We start from the raw sequence: 24,011 nt of genomic DNA, 5'->3' as shown, positions 1-24,011 counted from the left end.
GTAGACTGCGTCAAGCCCACTGCGGTAAATTTAGGGGTGGCAAGCAATAATGGTAGCGAAAGTCTTCGTGCACCGTGGACGGTGCAGAAAATCTGATATTGAGTGCATCTTTTTATTTAATTAATTTATATAATTATTATTTTTAATATATATTTTAATATTTTAAATTAAATTTTTTATTTAAAAATTATATGATAAAAATATTTTTATTTTTTAAAAAATTATGATATTATATATTCATATTATGATATTCTGCATCCATAATATGCATAAGATGTCACAATTTTTTCTACAAAATAGTGATATTTTATTATTCAAATTTTCAAACGAAAAAACTGACCTGCAGGTATTAAATGTATTAAAAAATAATTGGATCAAATTATCCCTCTCATATTATGATATCTTAGACCATATTATGACGTCCTAAGCTATATTACGCCATAAGATGTCATAATTTTTTCTAAAAGACAGAAATATTTTCATCGTATATAACTTTTAAACGAAAAAATCAATCTGCAGATATTAAATGTACGTTGAAAAATAATGACTACATTAATCAATCGAACGAGGCGATGCACTCCACGTCAGATTTTCTACACTGCCCGCGGTGCACAAAAATGTCTCAATAATGGTATGGTCATCTACTATTTACTCAATTTTTATTTAGAGTAAATTATCTTGACCCCTATTTGGGATAATTACATGATTCTATCCAATATTATGAAAATATATACATAATTCTTGATCAAATATAAATAATTTAACATATAAAAAATAAAATATTATTAAAATAAAAAATATAAAATATTTTAAGACTTAAATAGGTTAGATAGTGATGATATCTGTAAGATCATTATTTTATTTAATAAAAAAATTAATAAAGAGTTACGTATTATGCATGTAGCAAAAGTTAAGTAGTAGAATGTATATTTTCAAAACAATGGATGAAAAATTCTATAATTTTTTCAAACTTCAAAAAAAATTATTATAATTTATTTTTTGTTTATTCTCTTTGTTCATAATTCTTCTAATCATCCGAATCCAATGTTGACTAGTTCCCGGCCCATTACACTATTATCATAATAATTTTTGAAGTCATAAATGGGAAACTATTTGTCTAATCCATGGTAACTTGTTGGATCTCATTTATGATTAAATTGATTTTGAATAATTTGAATATAATTGCTGCTGCTTGGTTTTCTTTATTTTATATGGGATTAGGACTTGAGGTCCAAAGTTGCCATATATGATGGTGATGGTAATTAATGGTCACGAGGCTAATGACAATGGCACAAATGGAAAAGTTTCATCACTTTTTGGTCTAAATTTTTCAAGTATATTCTAGCGTAGGTTGAGAATCTTCAGATTGAGTTGGATATTTTCAATAAGATTTCTTTTTAATACAAACTTTTTGATTTAGCCAAAGATGGTGGAGAAGCTCTAAGCTCGCCATCGTGGAAGTCATTAAGGTATACAAGGCAGTTGTCAGCAGTGCCGAGGATATTATTGTGGGGTTTGTAAGTTTCAAGTGGTGGTAGATCAGATGATGAGCTTGTCGAAGGCAACAATAAGATACACATGATAGATACCGAACTTTTCCATCTCAAAGAGGCCGGAAATAAAGGACAACATAGAAAGTGGCAGCGAGGAGGAAGGAAAGTGATGATAAGGAGGTTGAAAATGTAGGAGGAAACAAAGATGGTAAAATTGGGGTGGAAAAGTGCATTCATTGATAATTTGATCCATATCCGTAATCTTTTGGCGATATGTGATAGTGTTGGAGTAAATGAGGAAAAACATTAGAAAGCTGAAAAAGAAGAATAGATGTGCCCTACTTCAAAATCTATCCACAAAAAATTTTGAATTCGCAATCATTATTTTAAGAAAAAAAAAAAAAAATAGACCAACTGACCACCACAACTATTGGTTGGCTGAAAACACCGTATCTATATTATTTTGAAAATATCTAATAGATATACCGCATATGATCATTTCTGTCGTAGCCATTTAACTAAAGCCATTGTTAAGATTTTAATTGTGAGATTTGTAAGCTTGATGATATTGTTGTATTAAATCAAGATAAAGATTTAAAATAAAATTTACAAAATAATTAAAATTTTTGACATAATTAAATTTTTCGGTCACGTCTTTTAAGCAACTGGCCAGGCCAATCCCCTCCGGTCGAGAAATTATTAGTAGGTTTGTTCTAGCATAGGTAAAGTGTTTGTAGGCTTTGATTGACTCTTTTTTTACCTCACAATCAATCATGGTTTACGAACAGCAATTAATGAATAATAAATACATGTGTGGATTTTTTATTAACTTTGGATACAGCAGGATGAGTCTATGTATCTAATAATTTCTCCCTCCTGCGACACCCCTTATCCTTCACTCGTGGCTGTGGCAGAACTCAGATCGGAAGAATAATGAGGAAGCGTGGCGTCAAGAAAACAAGAAATCCTTTCCCTCCACCCTGAGAACTGGAATCAGATCAGTCGCTTTGCCTCCCATGCACGTCACATTCTTCTCATCATACATGTATATATATACGACCGGCCACCTCCTCCTCAACAATCACCACCACGAGTCCTCCTTCCCAGACGCAAACAAACCCCGGCCTCCTCTCTCTTTCCCACCACCAAACCAGCATGGTTTCTAATACGAAGGCCGACGAGCAGAGCCAGCGCCATATGGAGCATGAGATCCGTGACATGATCTCAAAGCTCACTCGCCAGCTCACAGCCCTAGGCAAGTCCTCAGCCCGGTCCGGTCAGGGGGATGACCATCAGGAGGCCGATGACGGGATGAGGATCATCACACTCGCAGGGGCCAACAAGGGAGCAAGGATGGAGGCGAACTGGAGGAGATGATGGACACTCATGGAGCTCTCTACGCCCAGGAGAGACAGATGAGTGCTTACACCAACAGCAACTATCAGGCCGTCAACAACTCGATCCTCCTCGATGGGAGCTGCACGGCGGATGATCCGGGTGTTCATATCGTCATCTCGGGCTATGCGGACGAGGATGGAGATGGTCATCAGGAGAGTCATGGGAAAAAGAAAAAGGAGGAGGAGGAGAAGAAGAAGGACGAAGAGCTGAAGGAGAAAGAGGAAGGGGCCTAAGGAGAGAGGCATTCAGAGGAAGAAGGTGATGAGAAGACTGGGGATGGTAAGTAACGTGAACTAATGGGTCACACGAAAATGTAATCTGAAACTAAATGACGTGCACTGGAATGCGGATGTGTGGTAAAATTGAGTGCAAGTAATACTTGATGATTTTTAAATTTTATATAACCAGATATAATCAAATTTATTCCGAGAGGTGAGCTTTTTTTTTCTTTTTTTCTTTTTTTTTTTTTTTGTAAACATGGGGCATTGGCTATATATCGAGATTAGTTTTGAGCCCGCATGTTGCGTGCGGATTCTATGTCACATAATTGATCATTTGTTTTAAAATTATGAATAGCAACATAATGACCATTCAAATTTTTAATATCAATAATAAAAAATTTTTATAACCTAATTTAATATATATAACTGAACTTCAATGCCATTCTTTAATCATATAATATTTTTATTCAATACTTGAAAATAGACTTCAATGCCATTCTTTAATAACATAATACTTTCTGTTAAATAGAATAGTTCCGACACGTGGCATTGTAGATTGATTTTAATTTAAATGATATTTATAGATGAAAATGTGTTGTTTATATGGATAGATTAATTTATCAATAAATTTTTTCTCAGCTTTTATTTATATATATATATATATATATATATATATATATATATATATAATAGATTATACCGATAATGTTTACATAAGAGTGCAGATGATATAGCATACATGAAGGAAAGAATACATACGGAGAACAATAAATATTACAGAGCAAGTTACAGAATTAGAAATAAATAGTGAAAAGCTGAGCATCTGAACGGTAACTATAGACGTGGGCGATGATGTCGGCCTTGTAGTAAGGAAAACGAGGTGAGAATTAGATGCCATAAGAATGAGGAATACAGGAAGTCAAAGTGGTCAACCTTTTCCAGTCCAGACTTACACTTGGAATCATTAATCTCCTTGGCTTCCTATTGTTTGAACAATAAGACAGCCACTTTTATTTTCTTAAAAGAAAAAGAAGAATAACATATCCCGCTATCATGGTGTTGTGCGCACGTGTCAAGCAGGTCGTCAGAGACCGCACGCTCCGCCCCACGAAGTATTGTCCGCTTCGGCTAGGTCCAGACCGGGAGCGTGCCCAATGGTCCCACCGGGGGTTGTCCCTGGGGCGCGCCTGAGCGGGCCCCACCGGGAGTTGTACCTCCCCGCCCTTTGGGCAAAAGACGCTTCGTGAGGGAAGATGTGCTCGTATCCCTCTTAAGTACATGCACACACCAGAGTTGCCCGATGTGGGACTATTAAGGGAGGTCCCCCCACAGCCTGCCCACAACAGATGCCCCCCACTCTGGAGGGTGCAGGTGTTGAGCGACAGGGGCGGATGCCCCCTATCTGGTGCGCCACTGTTGTGCGCACGTGTCAAGCAGGTCGTCGGAGACCGCACGCTCCGCCTCACGAAGTATTGTCCGCTTCGGCTAGGTCCAGACCGGGAGCGTGCCCAGTGGTCCCCACCGGGGGTTGTCCCTGGGGCGCGCCTGAGCGGGCCCCACCGGAGGTTGTACCTCCCCGGCCCAGCGTCACGCAGACGGCCTCACGGTTTTGTCCTTTGCCCTTTGGGCAAAAGGCGCCTCGTGAGGAAAGGTGTGCTCGTATCCCTCTTAAGCACATGCACACACCAGAGTTGCCCGATGTGGGACTATTAAGGGAGGTCCCCCCACAGCCTGCCCACAACACATGGTATCCACTTATTAACCCAATTGTAGATAATGCTGCAACCAGTGCTAATTTGCTCCACCATGAAATGGAAAAAGAAAAAATATAAATCTTGTTTATAATTACAATACATGTCAAATGATTTGAGATTTGTGGTTGAAACTTGATGATGAAATGTAGAATTGTTAATTGGTTGGATGAAATTTGCTTGGCGCTTAAGGCGTGAATTGTGTGATGCATTTGCGCCTACACCAGGATTTTTGTCACTTCGTCTCGGTGACCAGGTGAACTTAGACCAAGATATAACCATCATGCTCGTAAGGAAATGCAAAATTGTTATTGAGGTTCATCCCTGAAATGATGGTCATCATATATTAATTTAGCCTGTATTGATCAAATACTTTATTACTGGCTGTTGATTTAATTTGATGGTTGGTCTATTTCTGTGTATAAAATATGAGAAATTATTGCATGGACCAGGCCAAGTAGACCAGGGCAAATCTCAGAGCATAAGCAACGTGGATGACGTGCAATCAGTGAAAAAAAAACGTGAATATTAACTATGAAATAACTATGTAAGGACTAATTACCTAGGACAGCTAAAACAAACATAGTTTCTATTTTTGTAATTGCAATTGCTAATCTTTGCCTCGTCAAATGGTAGTGAAACCAGCAGCTGAGAAGTAATTTTCTCTTGATCCAATAGCATGCGCTACTCAAATTTCATTTGGCCATTTAGATATGGCTCAAACCTATGTATGATAGTTCCAACAGGGACAAGTTTGGTTCCATGATCCTATAACAAGGACGATTTGATTCATTAAATTGGCCCGCTAGTTTAGAATGTTTTTTTATGATACTAGAGGAACAGGGCCAATTTTTTATGGACCGATATAAGTTGATATGATCCGTTACATTGCTGGAAACTTGTAGAATCAGTAAAGTAAAAACTTGCAACAGAAAGTATATAGAAACAAAATTGTATTTTGAATAATAAAGTCAAAAAAACAATAACCGATTCGTCATCATTTTCGGCACGGATGATGGTATACTAATTGCCGTCAAAGATATCTAGATCGACTTGGACTTGAAATCAACCGAAACCATCAAAACTGTACTAATAATAGACTTGTCACCAACCATACCCTAAGAACAATAGATCCTGTACAACCTCGGATCTCACATGTGGAAGGTAGTCATAAAGATAAAATGGAAAGAAAAGAAAATACTCCAGATTTGCAGATCGAGAGGGGCTGCGGCTCATATTATCCATTATTTTTAATATAGTAGATTCCGACAAAAATATGATTTACTCTATCCCCCTAATTTAGGTTAAATGAATTGCATGGGCTTCCACGTAGGATAATCTTCATCGTCCAAATAAGGAGACATTATTCAGCGTGGCGTGTTATCCAGCGTGGGGTGCATGCAACACGGAGGCCTTAATAAGAGCCAATATGTGGAAAACATTATCATCCCTCGAGTTATTAGCTACCTCGATTTATTGCGTCTCCTAAGTTGGCAAATATGTGGAAAATGACATTTTTTGCAAATAAGAGCCATCGAGTTTTCATGCCAATCTTATTAACTTCTCTACAATTTTGAGATATGTATGCTCTCCAAGTTCAGGTTGTACCAACCATATCTTAGCAGTCGACATTCAGCTAGGATCAAAAAGTTGCTTGCTTTCAGGTGCATCTAACTAGCATGATGCATGCTGACAAGGATTTATGTCTCATATAACTCTGCATGCTACGTTTCCCACCTGCTTATGCATTTATATAGATGTGGTAGATATGGATCCAACAGCGTATAGAAGTAGATATATCCTGAACAAACTTGAAACAATCTCTCACGCATCGATTTATTCAAGAAACTAATTTGGTCATATGCACTACACCGGCCTGTCATTACCTTCCGGTCATCCTCTAGAGAATGAGACAGATGACAAAAAGGGATGCAAGATTCCCCTTCCAAAAGCTTTCATAATTGTTCTGTAGGCAGTTTGAAAAACATACGGCACCCACCTACAATTTGCAAAATAAGTGATTACAGGATTTGCTAATTATCTGCAGCTAGGTCGGAAAAGTTAAAAACAAGTAATAATAAGAAACTAGTGAACTAGTAATCATCGGCAGTACTAGTGCTATTATGGGCAAACATGGAAAACCCCAAAATCTTTCTCCTCCAATATTCCTAGAATGTTGATGCTAACTGTAGATGCTCTTGTTGTCGTAACAGCATCTAAACCAGCTTGGGTGCACAAATCTGCTTCTGTAGAAGCAAATTAATTAGACAAGCATATGATACTCGAGGATAACTTCTAGTTACATAATTCCATTCTTCTCACACCAGCCACAGAATGCCTGTAAGAAAGCCTGCAGGTTACAAGATAAAAATGATGGCTCAGTTTTATGTAGGACTTGTAACTGTAAACAGAAGTGCTAGAGTGGTGATGAGAAAGAGGTTCAAAATATAACAAGTTCATTGCCATATACAGAATCAATAGAAAAGCCCATGTACCATGCATACGAAGCTGAATCTTATTTATTTAGTTATCTTGGTAGATACTGCATATTGACACTAAGCATGGTTCCTCAGTTTAAAAGCCATAATTGATTTTATAATGGTGGGACTGAGTCCACAATCCTATTGGGCGTATAGTGGCTCATTTCTCTTTAAATACATACATATACACGTGTATAAGGACACAAGTACATGCATATGTGTGTGTGTGTAATATGACAAAGCAATTCTTAAGGAAGATCACAAGACAGAGCCATAAGTATAAAGGAAAAGAAGTGTTAGGGCATGTTTGATGTTGCTTAAAGAAAGTACCTTTTTAACTCTAAAGCAAAAAATTAATTTCTGAAAATGAAGTGTTTAGTAAGTTATCTACGAAGTGCTTGTACAAGGAAAAAATGTCTAAAAATGGGCTTTTAGGAGATGCTAGAAAACTTGGATATTGGTTTCTTCTTTTTATACGAACAATATTTTAAAAAACATAATCAACACCAGACATGCCCTTAATGTCTTCCCCTCTCATACAATGTGTATTTACAAAAAGTCCTAACAGCATGAGGAGTGCATCTTCCACATTCTCACTGTATTCACTTAAATAGTTAAATTTCTCTCTAAAAACTTTTTAATGCTTTCTTTATTCTGGAAAAAGCTTCTACAGAATAATTTAAGATTCTAAGTAAAACATTCATGATTCCCTTCCCTCAAAGAAAAAAGAGGAAGAGAATAGAACTCACACTATCAAAAGTCAATAAGGTGTTTAGACACGAATCTCTCTCTCTCTCTCCCTCTCTCTCTCTCTTCTGAATAATAAATAATTTACAAAGTAATGAGGATTGAAGCATCACATATCATGCCCATGGCATCAATTATCATATCATATATCTGTAAAGATCCACTAAAAATACAGTAGGAAAACTCATTTTCTACCCTAGGTTTCTTCAGATTAGGTTCACCAGAATCTTATTGAGTCTTGTCAACGTCACTTTAATAAGCTCTTAAGCACCTTAATGGCACAGTTAACTATACTCCCCTATATTAGTCATCTCCTTTACAGTTCAGTGCCCATTTCAATGCATAATAGACGTTGCATTTTTAAGAGTTTCTTCTATAGAATGGTCCTCACTATCATTGGTGCTGGTAGAGATGCATACAAGTGCCAGTTCAATCATGCCTGAATCTCAGAAATTGTTTGCAGCAAAATCAGCAAGTGTTTCATAACACCAGCTCACACTGCTATACTGCAACAGAAAAGTTTGCATTTGTATTTTGTAGCATATTCCCGCCAAGCTAGAAGCCAAACTGCTTATCTATAATTAGTGCATACCCATTTCATTTCTTGTTTTTGAACTTTTTAGTTAGTATTGCAAGAAACAGGTTATTTATCAATGAACTTCCAGGGAACAATTAGAGTCCACTTAAGATAATTCATTAATTCAGTTTCCATTAAGAGAAAACAAACTTGAATACCCATTTTTATAAGAAAAGGTTTAGATAGGAAAGTTCTTCTTGGACATTCACCTTCTACTGATCAACTAGTCACTCATAACATACACCATAAACCTCATTACCTTGCATGGTAATATATGATAAAACAAGGGGCACATTAATGTTTAACTTATCTAATATTATTCATATATGATGCAAAGGTTATTTTAAAACATTTTCCACCTCTGTCCCCTACCTTTTATCATCCCTGAATTTCCAGATAGTTTAATATATATCACTCAACAGTCTGATCATCAGCTTATGTTGATGGGTGAAAATAGACACATATTTAATGAGTCATAGGAACTCCAAGTGTTGAATTGTAAGATAAGAATATATTTCTATTTCCAGGTTCAAAATACTTGCTGAAAAGAGCATATTTACCTTAAGTTTTCGTGTCTTTTTATTCTTCATCAGAGGAACTCTCCAGAGAAACGTCTTCTTCATCAACAGCTCCACCAGGATCCTAGATGAGTCACACAGGCGAAATCCAATAAGCATTTGAAAGAATATTTAAAGCATCATATACTCATCTCTCTCAAACAAAATGTAAAAAGAAGTTCATTATCAATTCTTACTGGCATTTTATCCCAGTCCTTCAACTTTGAACTCAGCATGTAACTGTCACGTAATGGAGCCCATCCAGGCTCATTGCTATGTTCTTTACCTGTAGAATTGGGAACCTGTGCAAAGCATGCTATTAGCAACAGAGGCCAAGGATAACCGGATTTATCCAAAGGAATCTACTTGCTCAAAATATGATTATGTAATGGTAAACCTGGGTACATATCCTGACCATATTTAAATTTTAAACAAACCATATGCGACCATTTTTCAATGGAAAGAGAAAGTGTAGAATATTATGAAGCTGAAGTCAAACAAAACGTTAGATATACAACTTCCATTTTATGTTGATTTAGAAGGCAGTGTATTTTGCATTAACCTGTCTCACAATAACTTCATATACAAGAAGCCAAAAAGAAAAAAGAAATGAAAATTAAAAAACCTTAAATTGCTTTCAGGTTCCCAAATATGAATAGCAACCAAAACAAACAAAGCAGTTGCAGTCATTTAAAGTGGACATACCAATCCAGTGCACTGTTTTAGCCTGGGTGCCTGGGGCAGTTATGATGCCTCAAGATGCCTAGGCGACCCTCAGATGATCATACATGCAAGCACACGTGTCTATATACATACACGTGTCCACATGTATGTGTCTACCTCAATATGAATTAAAACATTTCGAACTTTTCACTGTAATTTTCCATTATATTGACACATGGATGCTAAGATGGAAAAAAGATGCACTAAATTGGATCCAAGGGAAAATCAAATGATATTGAAAAAAACAAACTCAAGTATAAACAAGTAACTAGAAAAGTTCTTTCCTTCAAAGCTTGCACCCAAGCTCTAGTTCTTTACTCTCAGGCAAGACACATTTGATGAAGCCTAGAAATCTCTACCACATGATCTAAGACAATAATGATAAATATGTTGTCAATCTAAGACTAATGATAAATATGTTGTCGCTTCTGTATAGATTTACAAACTACAATATATCTTGAAGGTATTTTTTGATTGTTCACATTCACTGCATGTGCCTTAAGGCATGTTAAAATATTAAAAGGAGGTGAACCCAAATAATCTTTCCTTCAAAATTCTACACACAAGCTCTAGTTTCAGTATCTGGGAAGATAAACAATTGGGTAAACCTGGCAATTTCTACCAATTGAGCTAGGACAACAACGATATAGATGCAACACGTTATGGCTTCAGTATAGATCTTACAAACTACAATATATCTAGAAAGTGCTTTTAATTGTTTATGTTCACTGTTTATGCCTTTACGGCATGATAACATGTCAACTTATTGATATGCTATGAAATTATGATGACAGCAATGACAAAATTAGATCAAGAATGACTGACTTTGACTTTGTATTTGTATTAAGTCAGTCATCTGGGCAAGATAGCCTGGACAATAAATTAGGTGCATTGCCAGGGACCACGGGCTATTTGACAACTATGTTCCAACTTTCAAAATATCACTGGTTCTTTAAAATGAAAAATTGGTACTCAAGCATCCAATGAAATCATGAGGATTGAGGCCCTATATATCAACAAAAACTGAAACAATTAACCAGTAGAAGATATGCAGAGTGGCCATTCAATTACAAAGTATAACAGGGTTGAGTACTGAAAATCTGGTAGTGTGGCATCTAAAAAGGATATAGAAGTATCTTTCTCCATATCATTTTGTACATTTTGTAGAAAAGAAACTATATGGTAGCCTAAACTACTTGAGCCAGACACAAGCCATCCATCCTCAAACAAGGTTATTCACTGCCATCAGCTTCAAGCAAGGTGATTTTATGAGTAATACTAACCTTTGCCTGTCTCAAACCTTTATCACTTTTATAGGACTAATGTCTGTTATGGGACCTACACTACCAGTAGTCTTTTCCTATAAAACTGCATGATCTTTTGTCTTTAGTTCCTCAAATTTATGTAGGGCTTCAAAGAAAAAGACAAAAAGGAAAGATTCTACAACAAAGATGCAATTTGTTACACCATAATCACTGCATGCATGCCATAACTTTTTGTTTCATAAATAGGTTATTTTGATATTGAAGAAAAAAGTTTTATGAAACAATTAAAAGATGTTGATTACATTTAGACACAACTGACTTTATTAGTGGTATTAGCATATTACCTTTTTGAACGCACGCGCATAACATAATGCTCTTCTTAACTCATTCCAAGGTTTTCTCATGTAAAATTTCACTTCTTTATATAAAAATATAAATTTTAGATGACTTGTGCTTGAAATAGGACTTAGAGCTGGTGACTAAAGTACCTGACCTTGGCTCATGCCTTTACAGGTAATTATTATTCTTTTTTTTTTCTTTATTGTGCATTTGATTTCATCATTTGTTGTGTCAACTTCTCTATTATCAGTGAGTGTTTCTTTATTTTACAAATTCTCCTATAGATATGACAAAAAGAGAAGTAGCAAATCACATTCCCTATCTCTTGATGGAAGTGCAGGCAGAAGCAGCTAACCTTAAGGGATCCAAAAGATACTCGAAATCATAAGAAAAAAATGACCAAAAACCTACCACTAATTATCATTATACAAAAGATCATATATCATCTATCAAGGGATTAGTGATCAAATCTTTATCATGAAAAAGCAAGCCAATCAAATGCTTGATTTATGAGTCAACACAAAATTCCACATAATGCAACAAAGAGCAAGGGGAGAAGTTTCTGTCATTAGGTCCCTCTATTCCCTTGACCACAATTAAAGCATGTAAGTGGTCCCATCAGAAAAAAAGTTTCTACCCACTTGGCATCCTAATTACTCAAAAATCTAGTCAAACCAAATATACTCCAAGAAGCAAAAAATAACACCATCATACATTAAGCTAATGTTCCACACAGCTAAAACACACCAAATATGCACACATTCCTTCAAATTCATCTATTCGCAACTGGTCACATCTGGCTTTCAACAGGCCTGTGATAAATCTTGGAACTAAAGCCCACAAAACCTATTATGTAGAACAAGTTCCATTTGTTGCTTTTCTCATTGATCCACAAATTTCCCAATTGGTTCTTGTGAATGGGCCTCGTGGATCAAGATGAAAATTCTACTCCTAAAAACCAAGAAAAAACCATGCATATAACTTCACAAGATTCGCCGTACCGGTACCGGACCCCGTACCAATGAAATTCTGTTTAATATTGGTACGCAGTTCGGTATGGTATGATAATGTCGGTACGCTTCGATATGGCATACCGGTACGAGATCGATACGGTATGATATGGACGGTACGGGGCAGTACCGCATTCCATGTAACTTCATGTGCCATTTCAAAAGGCAAACAAAATGGGATACTAAATGACAGCTAACAAGCACGAGTTTTGGAGAATTTGTGCGATATCAGAGAATGAAGTATTTACAGCTAACAAGCATGAGTTTTGAAGAATTGTGCAATGTCAGAGAATGAAATATTCTAGAAAAGACTACATCATAGTTGTCTCGCTGAAAGCAGGCTTTGGAGAGAAATATAAAATACCAGATAAAAATAAATCCAGAAACACCGATGTCCTCGGGAAAAAAGAAAACATTACTTCAAGTCATTGCAAAGAATGCAACATCAACAGCAAGGTTTAGAGTACAATGCTTTCTCACCAGTTCAAGGCACAAAGAGAAGGATATTTAGACTAAAATGCAAACAAAATAATCCATGAAAGTGGATAAGAGCATGGCATGCACAAGACACATACAAATGTGGTTACCTTGGAAGAGTTGAATGGCGAAGGGTTGCCGGGAGCTTGTGTTGTTGGTTTTTGGAGTTCTGATAAGAAAGTTTGTTTTCTTTGTTTTGCCAACACTGTCACAGTACAAATACACCGGTTAGAATAAATTAGAAGAATATTAATAACACTGACATACAGGAAACACCCAAACATTAGTGAAATCTGTCAATCTTAATAATGACATAAGAAATAGAGTTAAGATGAAAATCTCTGCAGCCGCTGTTGATAAAAATGAGTAACCGTAAAATGTCACTCTGAATAATCTTTAACCTAGTAATATCAGCTTTTAACCACCATATTGATGTACGACCCTGAGATTAGGACTGTACAGTAGCAATGTTAGGTCAAAAGGAAACCTAGTAATATCAGCTTTTAACCACCATATTGATGCAGGACATTGAGATTAGGGTTGCACGGTGGTAATGGTGGGTCAAAACAAATATGGTTTCTTGAGCTTTTAGAGGCTCTAATCCTTGGCTGTACCACAATAGCTCATGGATGGGAGAGGACAAAGTAGAGACTTTAAGGGTTCTTTCAGGATCAAAGAAGAGGGTCACTGGGCTAAGAACATTTTAAGGATATGATCAGACTGAGAACAAAAGTTTTATATAAGTTCACAACAGATCCTTGTTGTAGCAAAAAATCCAGTTTATATCTGGATTCATTCCTGTTGTCATTCCAGCTTCAATGGCTCCAAACAGAACTCTGCAACAATAGTAGAAGATAACAAGTAGAACACAGAACAAGAAGACAGAAGAAAATAAAGAGAATATGGAGAAAAGAAATAATAGAGGGAGAGAAACAGCAGATTTATGAAACAAAGAAGAAGAAGAACACCAAAGAGAGAAGGGAAGAATATGCAGCAGAAAAAAAAAAAGATAGTCATAGAAGAGGGGAAGAGAGAGGGAGAAAACACTAGGGTTGAACCTGGCCTCAAATCTTCGATTCCATTCACACACAGAAAGAAAAACATACGAGTCCTTTGCTTGATCCACTTTATAAAGATTTTCATTTCAGGCCTTGTGGGATTCTTTACAATGATACAAACAAATCCCTCAAAACATGTCCAAAACAAACTAGTTATTGACTCCTAACAGCCCAAATGCAACAGTGACGTGAACAGTACCAACCCCTTAGTCCTTTTGGACCTCCTAAAATTATAGACTTAAAGAACTTATGCTACACCATCACTTGGCTACTATTGGATTTCACATATCACACACAGGAAGATTGAATCTCACAACCATCAATGAAGTGATAATACCATCAATGTATCTCTCTCTCTCTCTCTCTCTCTCTCTCTCTCTCTCTATATATATATATATATATATATATATATATATTATGGTCCTCCAAATAGCCTTTTGTCAACCTTGCACCTATAGAAAACCTAAGGAATCTGTTTTCTCTAATTATATCCAGTCCTGAAGCATTTTTACAGAACATCCTTACTTTAAATTTTCCCAGCAATGTCAAGATGATGCTACCTTCGTAGCTATATTAAACCACATCTCCTTATATGGAAGCATATGACTTTGTAAGAAACCACTTCTTCTAAAGCTAACAATAAGTAAAATTACATCTTCTGGTCTAGCCAGGGAGTTCTCAAGTTAATTGTAGATATGAAGCAGAAGAACAACAAAGTATCTGAAGATGTTGAATTAGAAAAGTTAATGAGACTTGTAAGAGGTACCTATGATTGATAATGGGGTAACCATAGATCATAAATATCTAAGGAAATATGAGGGCAGCAAAATTGAAGAATGAAGACATCATTTGTAACATAACTGCAAAACATGAAACACATTTGATAAAGTCATGAATCAAATACCTAACCAAGAATAAAGAAAAGAATACCATCTCAATTATTATTTAAGAATTTGAAATTAAAAGATGCTTGAGATGAATGGAACATGTTATAGATGTTAGAGTTCTGCAGCAAGGAGTTATGATGCCACCTATCACATATAGGAAGTTGTACATGAAAGTTGTTTGACTTTGAATCGAGCTGGAACATCTCCCAACCACCCCCACCCAAAAAAAAAAAAAAAGAACAAAAATGAAAGTAAAGGTTTGTTCTGAATCTTCTGATATATCATTTCAATATATCATAGCTCCTCACTCGAGATAATATGGGCAATTAAGCAACCTATTAATGTACTGAATCCAATGAGTTAAAAAAAAAAGAATAAACAGTAACATCAGGTTGTTCGCCCCAAAATGGATTAGATCCTATTCATTTTGAAAAAAATCAAGATTGAAATTATTTTCAAACCCAATTCTTTTATTTTATTCCAAAATTAGTTAAATATTATTTCATTTTTGAATGAAGTTACATGACACAATTCTTATTAATATAACTTAACTCACAAATTACACAGTGAACCAACATGAAATCACGTGATTGATCAATGTCATCGCTGATGAATCAAGAACATTCAATTGGAACTAAACTACACATGTCAATTTTTTCCTTCTCAGTCAATGACATCCATAAGCAAAATTCCTTGTCAAGTAAGTTCCAACCAGCATAAAAGGATAACAATCTAGGCATCGTCTCAAAGAGAGGCTCAATGAAATAGACATGTCTATAAAAATACAAACTACCTATACTTGGACATAAAGAACCTATGAAGCTTTTTTGTTCCTTGGATTGGCTTTGGTCCTTGCATGGCTTTGGTCCTTCCTTGCATAGCTTAGGTGGAACGCAAAGAAAACTTCCTTCCACTGCAAGGACAGTGGGGAGGGGACCAAGGCATCAACAAGATACCACTCTAGAAGAGTTAGAATTCTAAGCTTGTGTCATTTTTAGGCATTTGTATATTGCATCAAAGCCCACTTCCCAAGTGCTAAAGGATGACATGCATCCTCACTAAGAGGGCCTATGCTGATCCACAATTCATATAACTACACCATTTCAGGGATCCTCTTTCACTAATCTATCACACCATTGAAATGATCCCCTGTCACTAATTTCACTATTGCAAAAACCCCGAAAATACTTGTACTTTTATTTATTTCAAAAGCTCCCTTTGCAAAGAGAACATCTTCTAGGGAAGCAAAAACAATAATTCATAAAATTATTTTGAAGTGTTTTTGTCATCCGGACTAGCATATCCACTTACTCATATATTGTCCTAGCACAACATAAGTGGAGAAAAATAATGTCTTCATAATCCCACTTTCAACTTCTTACATCTAACAACAACAAGCATGCTCATAATGACCCATAAAAGGATTCGAGTTTGCATTGCAAACGTTCTAAGTTAATTAGTCTCCTCTAATGAAGTGATGCAAGTAAAGGCATGATAACAGGAGTAAATCTCAAATAATATCTGAAAAGAGATAAGAGATCTAAGTGACAGATTTATTGAGAGACAGATTGTGTGAAAATGAAACTGAATGAGTTCACACTTTCGCAGCTTGATAGCAGCAATCCAAACTCCAGGCAGATGAAAGACAATACAACTGCAATTGTCATACCTTTGGCATCTTTTGACTTTGAAGGATTCAAGCCTCTCTGAGGATTCTGTGCCTTACTTACCTGCAGATAACGTCTCAAAGTTATGATAAACAACGGTAACTCTTCTATTAACATGAAGCATAATTTTAAAAAAATGCAGATTTTATAAAGAACCAAACAAGGATGTAAGCTCAAGTGAGTGAAATCTCACCGCATTAAATAACTTGACCACTGAATAACCAGCATCAAGCATGCAAGACAGAGGGTGTGTGTTAGCCACCAGAGATCGAAATCAAGAACAAAGGTAGCCACTCAGGCACCATTACTGTAGCCAAACAACAAAACCATTCTTTTCATAAGTCAAAAAATACCTCCTTTTGTGGCAATACTAATAAGAGACTTCTCCTTTGCATCCAAGAAATTAGCTGGCTTTACACGCCCTTTCTCTGCTGCCTGTTAGAAATTCAAGTAAATAATAATATGACTACGAGCTTTCAAACATTTAAACTCCAAATTCTAGTTACTTAGGTCAAAGCGTACAGACCAAATGCTTCTCTTTCTTTGCTTCTCCCTTCACCTTATGCTCAGTTTCTTCTTCTGCAAGCTTCTCGGCGACAAGCTTCTTGTGTGCCGACAATATAGGACCCTGAAAAATAAAAATTAAAAATATCATTATCAAAAGAAGAGAAAAAAACCTTTTTTTTCAACCAAGAATCGTATTGATGCCTAGAGAAACACTTACTAGTGGATCGTTTGAAAGATTCCTTTTCATAATCTTCATGAAAGCCACCCTGAACGCTCTAGAACCTTCGGCGAACTTCGTAATACGCTGGTGAGCGCCATACCCCTCGTCCTCGTCATCACCTTCAGAATCTCCACTGAAATCGTCTCCAGAATCCAAAGCCCTCTGCCCTTCCTCCTCCTCGCTGGAGTCCCCACTCGAAGCGACATCCTCTCGATCCTGAAGGGCTTCGGCGCTCGAATCCCTCAGTCCGGCAGTCGGTTTCTCTTCGTCATAGTCGCCGTCGTCGTCGTCGTCATCGTCGGAGTTGTACTCCCTGGCCCTCTTGCGGAATAGCTTGATCATCTTCTTGCTGGGGTTATTGTGCTTGGCGGCGGCGGCGGCCATGGCCCCGGCTGCCTTCTTTATCTTCTTGTTTGGATTCTTGCCCTTCTTGTGCTTTGGTTTCCGCTTCTTGTGGGGGGCTATGGCGGTGGTGGCCTCGGGGGATTCGACTTGGGCGGGCATGGCCGATTCGGCGAGAAGAAAGAAAGAGGGCGGAGAGCGAGGAATAGAGAGGGAAAGGGTAAAGAGGAGAGCGAGCCTGCGACTAGGTTGATCCTTGGTGGAACGACACGATAACGGCTTTCGAAGAGAACCGGACCCGGGCGACCAGGACACCGGTCCATCTAATGTCACATAAAAACGGCAAATAGTTTGCCGTCGTCAGTAGCCATATTTCTTTCTCCATATTGTCCGTGGGTGCCCCCTCCCAAGTTTGCATTCTCTTTTACAAAAGTCCCACCAATTCTTTTAGTTCCTTTAATATCCTTTGGTAGCCAGCCAATTAGCAAAGAAATTGGTCCCATCATTACAGGAATAAAAAAAAAAGGGAAAGAAAAGAAAAAAAAATCGGCCTCGTGGTATGCATAGATGGCCTCATAGCGGTCAACATAATTTTTCCAATAGTCAATATTCTTAAGGGTGATATGAGCTGAAGGTAATCTGTGGATCGATTGTGGCAATCGGTCTCAAGCCTAAAGAAGGAAACAAACACACCATGCTTGGATTCTTATTCTTGGAAGCGTAACATCAGGATTTTACAATCAATTTGTCAATGCATTGCTGGCTTGATAAATATATGATACGAGAATGATCTCGTTGAGCTATCATGTTCGCTGTATCCAAAAGGAGCCAGTGATAACTTCTTGTAACTAATGGTGCACACAAATGATTGTTGCATTATCACATGGCAATAGGTTTGCAATACCAGGGAAATTAAAAGCAAACATGACAACCTCCAAAGCAACTCTATATTCAGCCATGGGTATAGAGAATAGCTCTTCCCACCATGATCATTTTGGTTTGCTTGAGAACCACATGCAGAAATTTGTCAGGTCTTTGGGTGTTCCAAAATCGATTTTTCACCCAGTATCCATATCTAGGAGCATGAAATGAAAACATGATTTAGATACTTCCTCCCCTTGCCAAACCATGGATGATTAGTTTCTAATTGAAGTCCTTTATTTAGTAGTTTGAACTTTTGTTGCCCGAGATTGATTGCCAACTTTCCACCCAAAATTGGTTACCATGGGATTTGATTTGCTCTTCCATATCCAGCTTCTAGCACTTTTCCAAGACCTTGTGTGAAGATTGAGTACATCTACTTCACCAAGACAATGATAAAACAAAGTGGCCAAGGAGACCACCAATCCGGTACATCTACTTCCAAGACCTGGTGCTCCTCGTGGATCATCAAATTCAAAATGGTTTGTACAAACAGAGTGATTTCACTTCGGATATATTTGGTTCCAAAGAGTTGGACTTGACAATAAAAATGAGTCTTTTATTTTAACTATTTGATTAGAGAAAATTTCATTCTCATTCTCAATCTATGAAAAAATGAAAATATTCCAGTGTTTAAAAAGCACAATCTTTATTTTCTCCGAACATTCAAATTTTATTCTGATTCTGATTTTAATTTTTATCATGAATCAAATATATTGAAAGAAATAGACAAACTAAATATATTAGATGATATGACTATTCTGATTATGGTTCTGGACATGAACCAAATGCATCCCTTATGATTTGTTTATTGGATTTTCTTTATGATTATGCCTGTTTAAGGCTCATATCAACTCCATTCCTCTCCAATCCAAAATCTCTATAATTTTTTTTATTTTTAATTGTGCGGTCCAACCAATCCATAGATAGGATTTAGGCCAATGGCACTCGATTGTAGTTACGCTGCAATTAGGTCAAGAGAATGAAAAATTTTCACGATTAGAAACAATTTGGCTATGGCTCGCGATACGGATGCCAGTTCAAATTGGCATACATGGTGCATCAACTGTGGGACTCAGCCACCATCCATCCCTCACACCCATCAAAATCAATCCAGACCATCCATACGGCCACGATCTCAACTCGGCAACACTCAAAAACCCTAACCAGTAATCCCCATCCCTCCTGCAGCCCCCAAATATCATCAAATAAGACCCTGGTATAAATCTTTGGCTTTCCATCCTCCATTGGGGACATAGCATCGGATTCGGCGGGGGCGGCAGAAGGAAGGAGAGAGAGAGTCCGATCCAGCGCGGTCGAGATGAAGACGATTCTGTCGACGGATACGATGGAGATCCCGGAGGGGGTGACGGTGCGAGTGAAGGCGAAGGTGGTCGAGGTGGAGGGCCCCCGCGGTAAGCTGACCCGCAACTTCAAGCACCTCAACCTCGACTTCCAGCTCATCGAGGGCGGCCGCAAGCTCAAAGTGGATGCCTGGTTCGGCTCCCGCAAGACCACCGCCTCCATCCGCACCGCCATCAGCCACGTCCAGAACCTCATCACCGGCGTCACCAAAGGATACCGCTACAAGATGCGATTCGTCTACGCCCACTTCCCCATCAACGCCTCCATCAACAACAACAACAACTCCATCGAGATCCGCAACTTCCTTGGCGAGAAAAAGGTCTCATCTCCCTCGATCTGTTCCCCCCTTTTTTCGCTTGTTCTCTATTTTTTTCCCCCCAAATAATCGCTCTCCTATTTATAGTATATTGGATTTAAGTATTTGATTATTTTAATTTTGAGGTGCTTTTTTTGTTGGTAAAAATGTGAAGTCTTGATTGGGAAATTGACTGCTTTAATTATTTATATGTAATTCCTGATGGGAACGATATCCGATTTTTCCCCCTATTTTAATCCTGTAATTGTAACTTTTTTTGATGTATGTACAACTTAAGTTCGAGATAACTAGCAAGATCTAAAGTGACTCGTAATGTCATTTATTTTTGTAGCCAGTGATTTTACTGATCTTGAGTAGCTGCATGGTTTAATCTCTCTTCTCTTTTCTTCTTTTCTTTTCTTTTTTCCTCCAATTGTTTAGCTCAGCAAATAATAGAGTCTACTTCTAATTATGGGATGTTTTCTATGTTGGATTGAGTGGCCAAATCGCCCTGGATGCTATTGTCAAATAACCTTGCTAGATGTATTTTTTATTCTCCTTAATTAATTGCATAAAGTTTTCATTGTTTAAGGCATTAAATAAAATCAAAAGTATTTTTTTGATCACATTGGCTTTGTGGGATTTGACATGGTCAAACAAATCGTCAAGTGGTCCTACTTAACGTGGTAGAACGTTCATGACTGGAGGCTTTGTGGGAGATAAGAGAGTGGAATACGAGGAGATGTGGAGTAACGTTCGGATATTTTAATATTACACTCCTGAAGACGTGCGAAGTATCATAGTTTTAGATATCCATCCAGAGCTTTCTGAAAATTATCAAAATCCACAACAGAAATCCCAATCGTAAAAAAAAAAGACCCAAAGCTACCCAATCACAAATTTTAAGTGTTTCATTTTCGTTCTCCCTCTTCTATTTTATTTTTCTACCGTATCTTTTATTCTATCTGTTGTATCTTGGAGTTGTTAGCACTCGAGTAGTTTGTGTTCCATATGCGAGTGCTACAACTGCCAAGCTTCTTGTGGTCTAATAAGATTCTTGGTGATGATTTGCCTTATTTTCCATGTTTCGTCAAGTTGCCCTTTTCTAATGACCTATAGGTACGCTAACACTTGTTGGTATGGTTAGGATCTAAAATCAAAAGCAATATATATCTACATCTTTTTGCGATAGTTTTTTTTTTACATATTTCAATATCTTAAGGCCATGTTTGGAAGCCAGATCATTTTCTGGTGGTACAATATGGTTTAATCCTCGTATGGCTAAAAATAAGAGTTTGAGGAGTAGTTATGCAATGGCGAGGGAGTTTTAACTATAATAGGAAACTCTATTCCTAGCTGCATGCGCAAGGAAAATCACCTCTCACTTGGAACTTATGATCCTTTTTTCAGGGATGTATGGGCTCTGGTTAGTTTTGATCCCAATACTTCTCTCTGAACATTTGTTTCCGCCTTTCTTTAGGAAAATTTGATTGGACATTATCCAATGAATAACATACCTGGCCATCCAAACAGGCCATTAATAGATATTTTATTACTTGATTTAGTTTTTGATGTTCCTCAAGCCTTTTTTCCCCTTTTATTTTTTGATGTGCTTATTAAATATATCTTAAAATTTTGATGGTGTGAACCAAGATTTGATGTATCAATACTAAACTGCTATATAGTCTCATACCATACAGACACTCAGTATGCTTTGCCATCTCATACCGTACCCCATACCAACACTATAATGGGATGGTATTGGTACGTGGTTCAGTACCAAGATTGTGAACCTTGGTTCCAACTTTGTTCTAAGAGTTTGCATATGCAATCTGGTTCATCAAAAAGTGGATGCATGTATGTGCCAATTATAAGAACATAGTTAGAAGTACGCCATTGAAACCCTTTGTATACCATGTTTTTATTCTTCTAAATCTTTTTCTTGCGATATGTAAAAATAATTGCATATTATTTTGCGATATGTTTTTCTTGAACTTGATCGAACATTTCATATTTAATTGATTAATCATCTGAGTTCAAAAAAGATTGCCTTTTGAAAATCTTTCACTTACGCATTTTTTTTTAAATTTCTTATATAACTTTGATTGGATTAGTTGGTATATATGCACATACACACACATATTTATATCTATGTGTGTGTGATCCGAGCCATTGAATATGATCTTTTAACTTTAAATTGCTTGTATATCATAAATCTTGTAATTTGGAGACTCCTACCCTGTGCATTGGCTCATAAAAAATTGGACAGTTTAAATAACTCAAAATAATAGATGTCTTTTAATCACTTGATGTATAGGCTTGGGGTCTCCAAATCATATAATTTATCATATATAAACACTTTAGAGATAGTAGATCATATCTATTGGTTTGGATTGTCGATGTGGGACCTTCATCATCCAATTCAAAAAAAGGTGCAATTGTTTATAGAGTTACGCCATGTGTCACTTGAACCAGACCCATACCACACACAATTGTCTAGAGTTAACAGTATTTACTAACCACATGACAGCTTCTTTCTCACCAATGTGATTTTAATGTTATTTAGCAGCATGTGGGTTTTGTTATCTGGCCCTAAGATAGGTTTAAGTTGTAGTTTACCTTAGTATTTTGTGGTTTGCCCATTATTAACTCTTTTTAAACCAGTTCAACAAGTTGGATCAAATTTGAACTACTATATTTTCCTGATTTATCTTTATATTTGATGACACTCATTTGATGATTACTTTTACCAATTTGCATTTCAATGTGATATAATTGAGATTCCAAAATGTGTTAGGGGCATTTTGATATTTATTTTTCTTTTTGTAAGTTTTCCTTGACACCAATACATATATTAGAACAGCTGATTATCTGTCATGGTCCTCCCCCAATTCCCCCAAACAGAACAAAAACAACAACATTGTATCACTTGATAACCTTGCTTAAGTGTCTCTTCAACAAAAATGCATACATAGATAAAACAGACTCATCTCAAACATAAGCCACACTTCTACTGGAACTAAGTTCTGAATAAGTGCCTCAGCAAGTCTGGATGTTTTGGGGTGCTTAAATTGAAAGCCAGATTCTAGTGCTGCAAATTTTATTTTCTTACTGTACGTTGGATGTTGATTCATATGTTTCATTTAATAGTTTCCTTAGCATCTCCATCCCTGTTGCAAGTAGTTTTATCTTTTATTTGTACAGGTGCGGAAGGTGGATATGCTTGAGGGGGTGAAAATCGTTCGGTCCGAGAAGGTCAAGGATGAGCTTATCCTTGATGGCAATGATATTGAACTTGTTTCTCGCTCTGCTGCCCTTATCAACCAGGTCAGCCATTTTAAATATATCAGATTAGTAATCTGCCACATGGTTCCTATATTTTCATGTATTTGCTTCTTCAAAGACTAAGATTTGATGCTTTTGTGTTAACAGAAATGCCATGTGAAGAACAAAGACATCAGGAAGTTCTTGGATGGTATCTATGTTAGTGAGAAGGGAACAATTGAGGAACAGTAAGCGATGCTAAGATGATTAGAACCTTACTGAAGCTTTCTTGTGGAGGAGTCTCTGCCTAGACAGTTCTCTCTTAAACTTGATGTCTTGTGATTGTTTGGAATTACTGTTCTTTCTTCTGATGTTGGAAGTTATAAACTCTATGGTTAGTCTTATAGTTAATGATAATTAGCCGTGGAGAACCTTTTTTTTTTTAAT

The 24,011-nt window shown here is 36.9% G+C and overlaps 2 protein-coding genes and 1 pseudogene across 2 annotated transcripts; 2 read left to right on the top strand and 1 right to left on the bottom strand.

The window, feature by feature from the left end:
* Window positions 1-2,408: 2,408 nt before the first annotated feature.
* LOC105037029 (uncharacterized) lies at window positions 2,409-3,323 on the top strand (annotated as a pseudogene).
* Window positions 3,324-6,780: 3,457 nt separating this feature from the next.
* On the bottom strand, window positions 6,781-17,973 carry LOC105054260 (uncharacterized). The gene is made up of 9 exons (XM_010935748.4): window positions 17,375-17,973; window positions 17,177-17,278; window positions 17,004-17,085; window positions 16,844-16,863; window positions 16,653-16,713; window positions 13,149-13,243; window positions 9,422-9,526; window positions 9,228-9,309; window positions 6,781-7,213 (listed from the first exon to the last, which is right to left on the bottom strand). The coding sequence occupies exons 1-8, from the start codon at window positions 17,879-17,881 to the stop codon at window positions 9,247-9,249; spliced, it is 1,035 nt and encodes a 344-aa protein (XP_010934050.2). The 5' UTR covers window positions 17,882-17,973; the 3' UTR covers window positions 6,781-7,213; window positions 9,228-9,246.
* Window positions 17,974-19,842: 1,869 nt separating this feature from the next.
* LOC105054261 (large ribosomal subunit protein uL6) lies at window positions 19,843-24,010 on the top strand. The gene is made up of 3 exons (XM_010935749.3): window positions 19,843-20,324; window positions 23,505-23,627; window positions 23,733-24,010. The coding sequence occupies exons 1-3, from the start codon at window positions 19,962-19,964 to the stop codon at window positions 23,814-23,816; spliced, it is 570 nt and encodes a 189-aa protein (XP_010934051.2). The 5' UTR covers window positions 19,843-19,961; the 3' UTR covers window positions 23,817-24,010.
* The last annotated feature ends 1 nt before the right edge of the window (window position 24,011 follows it).

The sequence above is a fragment of the Elaeis guineensis genome, chromosome 11 (assembly GCF_000442705.2).
Source record: "Elaeis guineensis isolate ETL-2024a chromosome 11, EG11, whole genome shotgun sequence".
NCBI classification, from domain to species: domain Eukaryota; kingdom Viridiplantae; phylum Streptophyta; class Magnoliopsida; order Arecales; family Arecaceae; genus Elaeis; species Elaeis guineensis.
This window is presented reverse-complemented; position numbering and strand designations above follow the sequence as displayed.

What these genes read in the sequence shown, in the direction of transcription:
- LOC105054260 (XM_010935748.4), bottom strand. Translation starts at nt 17,881, where the DNA reads ATGCCCGCCCAAGTCGAATCCCCCGAGGCCACCACCGCCATAGCCCCC. An exon ending in CAAAGAAAGAGAAGCATTTG is followed by an intron (nt 17,086 to 17,176) that starts GTCTGTACGCTT and finishes AATTTCTAACAG; the next exon opens with GCAGCAGAGAAAGGGCGTGT. An exon ending in CGCCATTCAACTCTTCCAAG is followed by an intron (nt 9,527 to 13,148) that starts GTAACCACATTT and finishes TGCTTTGCACAG; the next exon opens with GTTCCCAATTCTACAGGTAA.
- LOC105054261 (XM_010935749.3), top strand. Translation starts at nt 19,962, where the DNA reads ATGAAGACGATTCTGTCGACGGATACGATGGAGATCCCGGAGGGGGTG. An exon ending in ACTTCCTTGGCGAGAAAAAG is followed by an intron (nt 20,325 to 23,504) that starts GTCTCATCTCCC and finishes TTATTTGTACAG; the next exon opens with GTGCGGAAGGTGGATATGCT. An exon ending in CTGCTGCCCTTATCAACCAG is followed by an intron (nt 23,628 to 23,732) that starts GTCAGCCATTTT and finishes TTGTGTTAACAG; the next exon opens with AAATGCCATGTGAAGAACAA.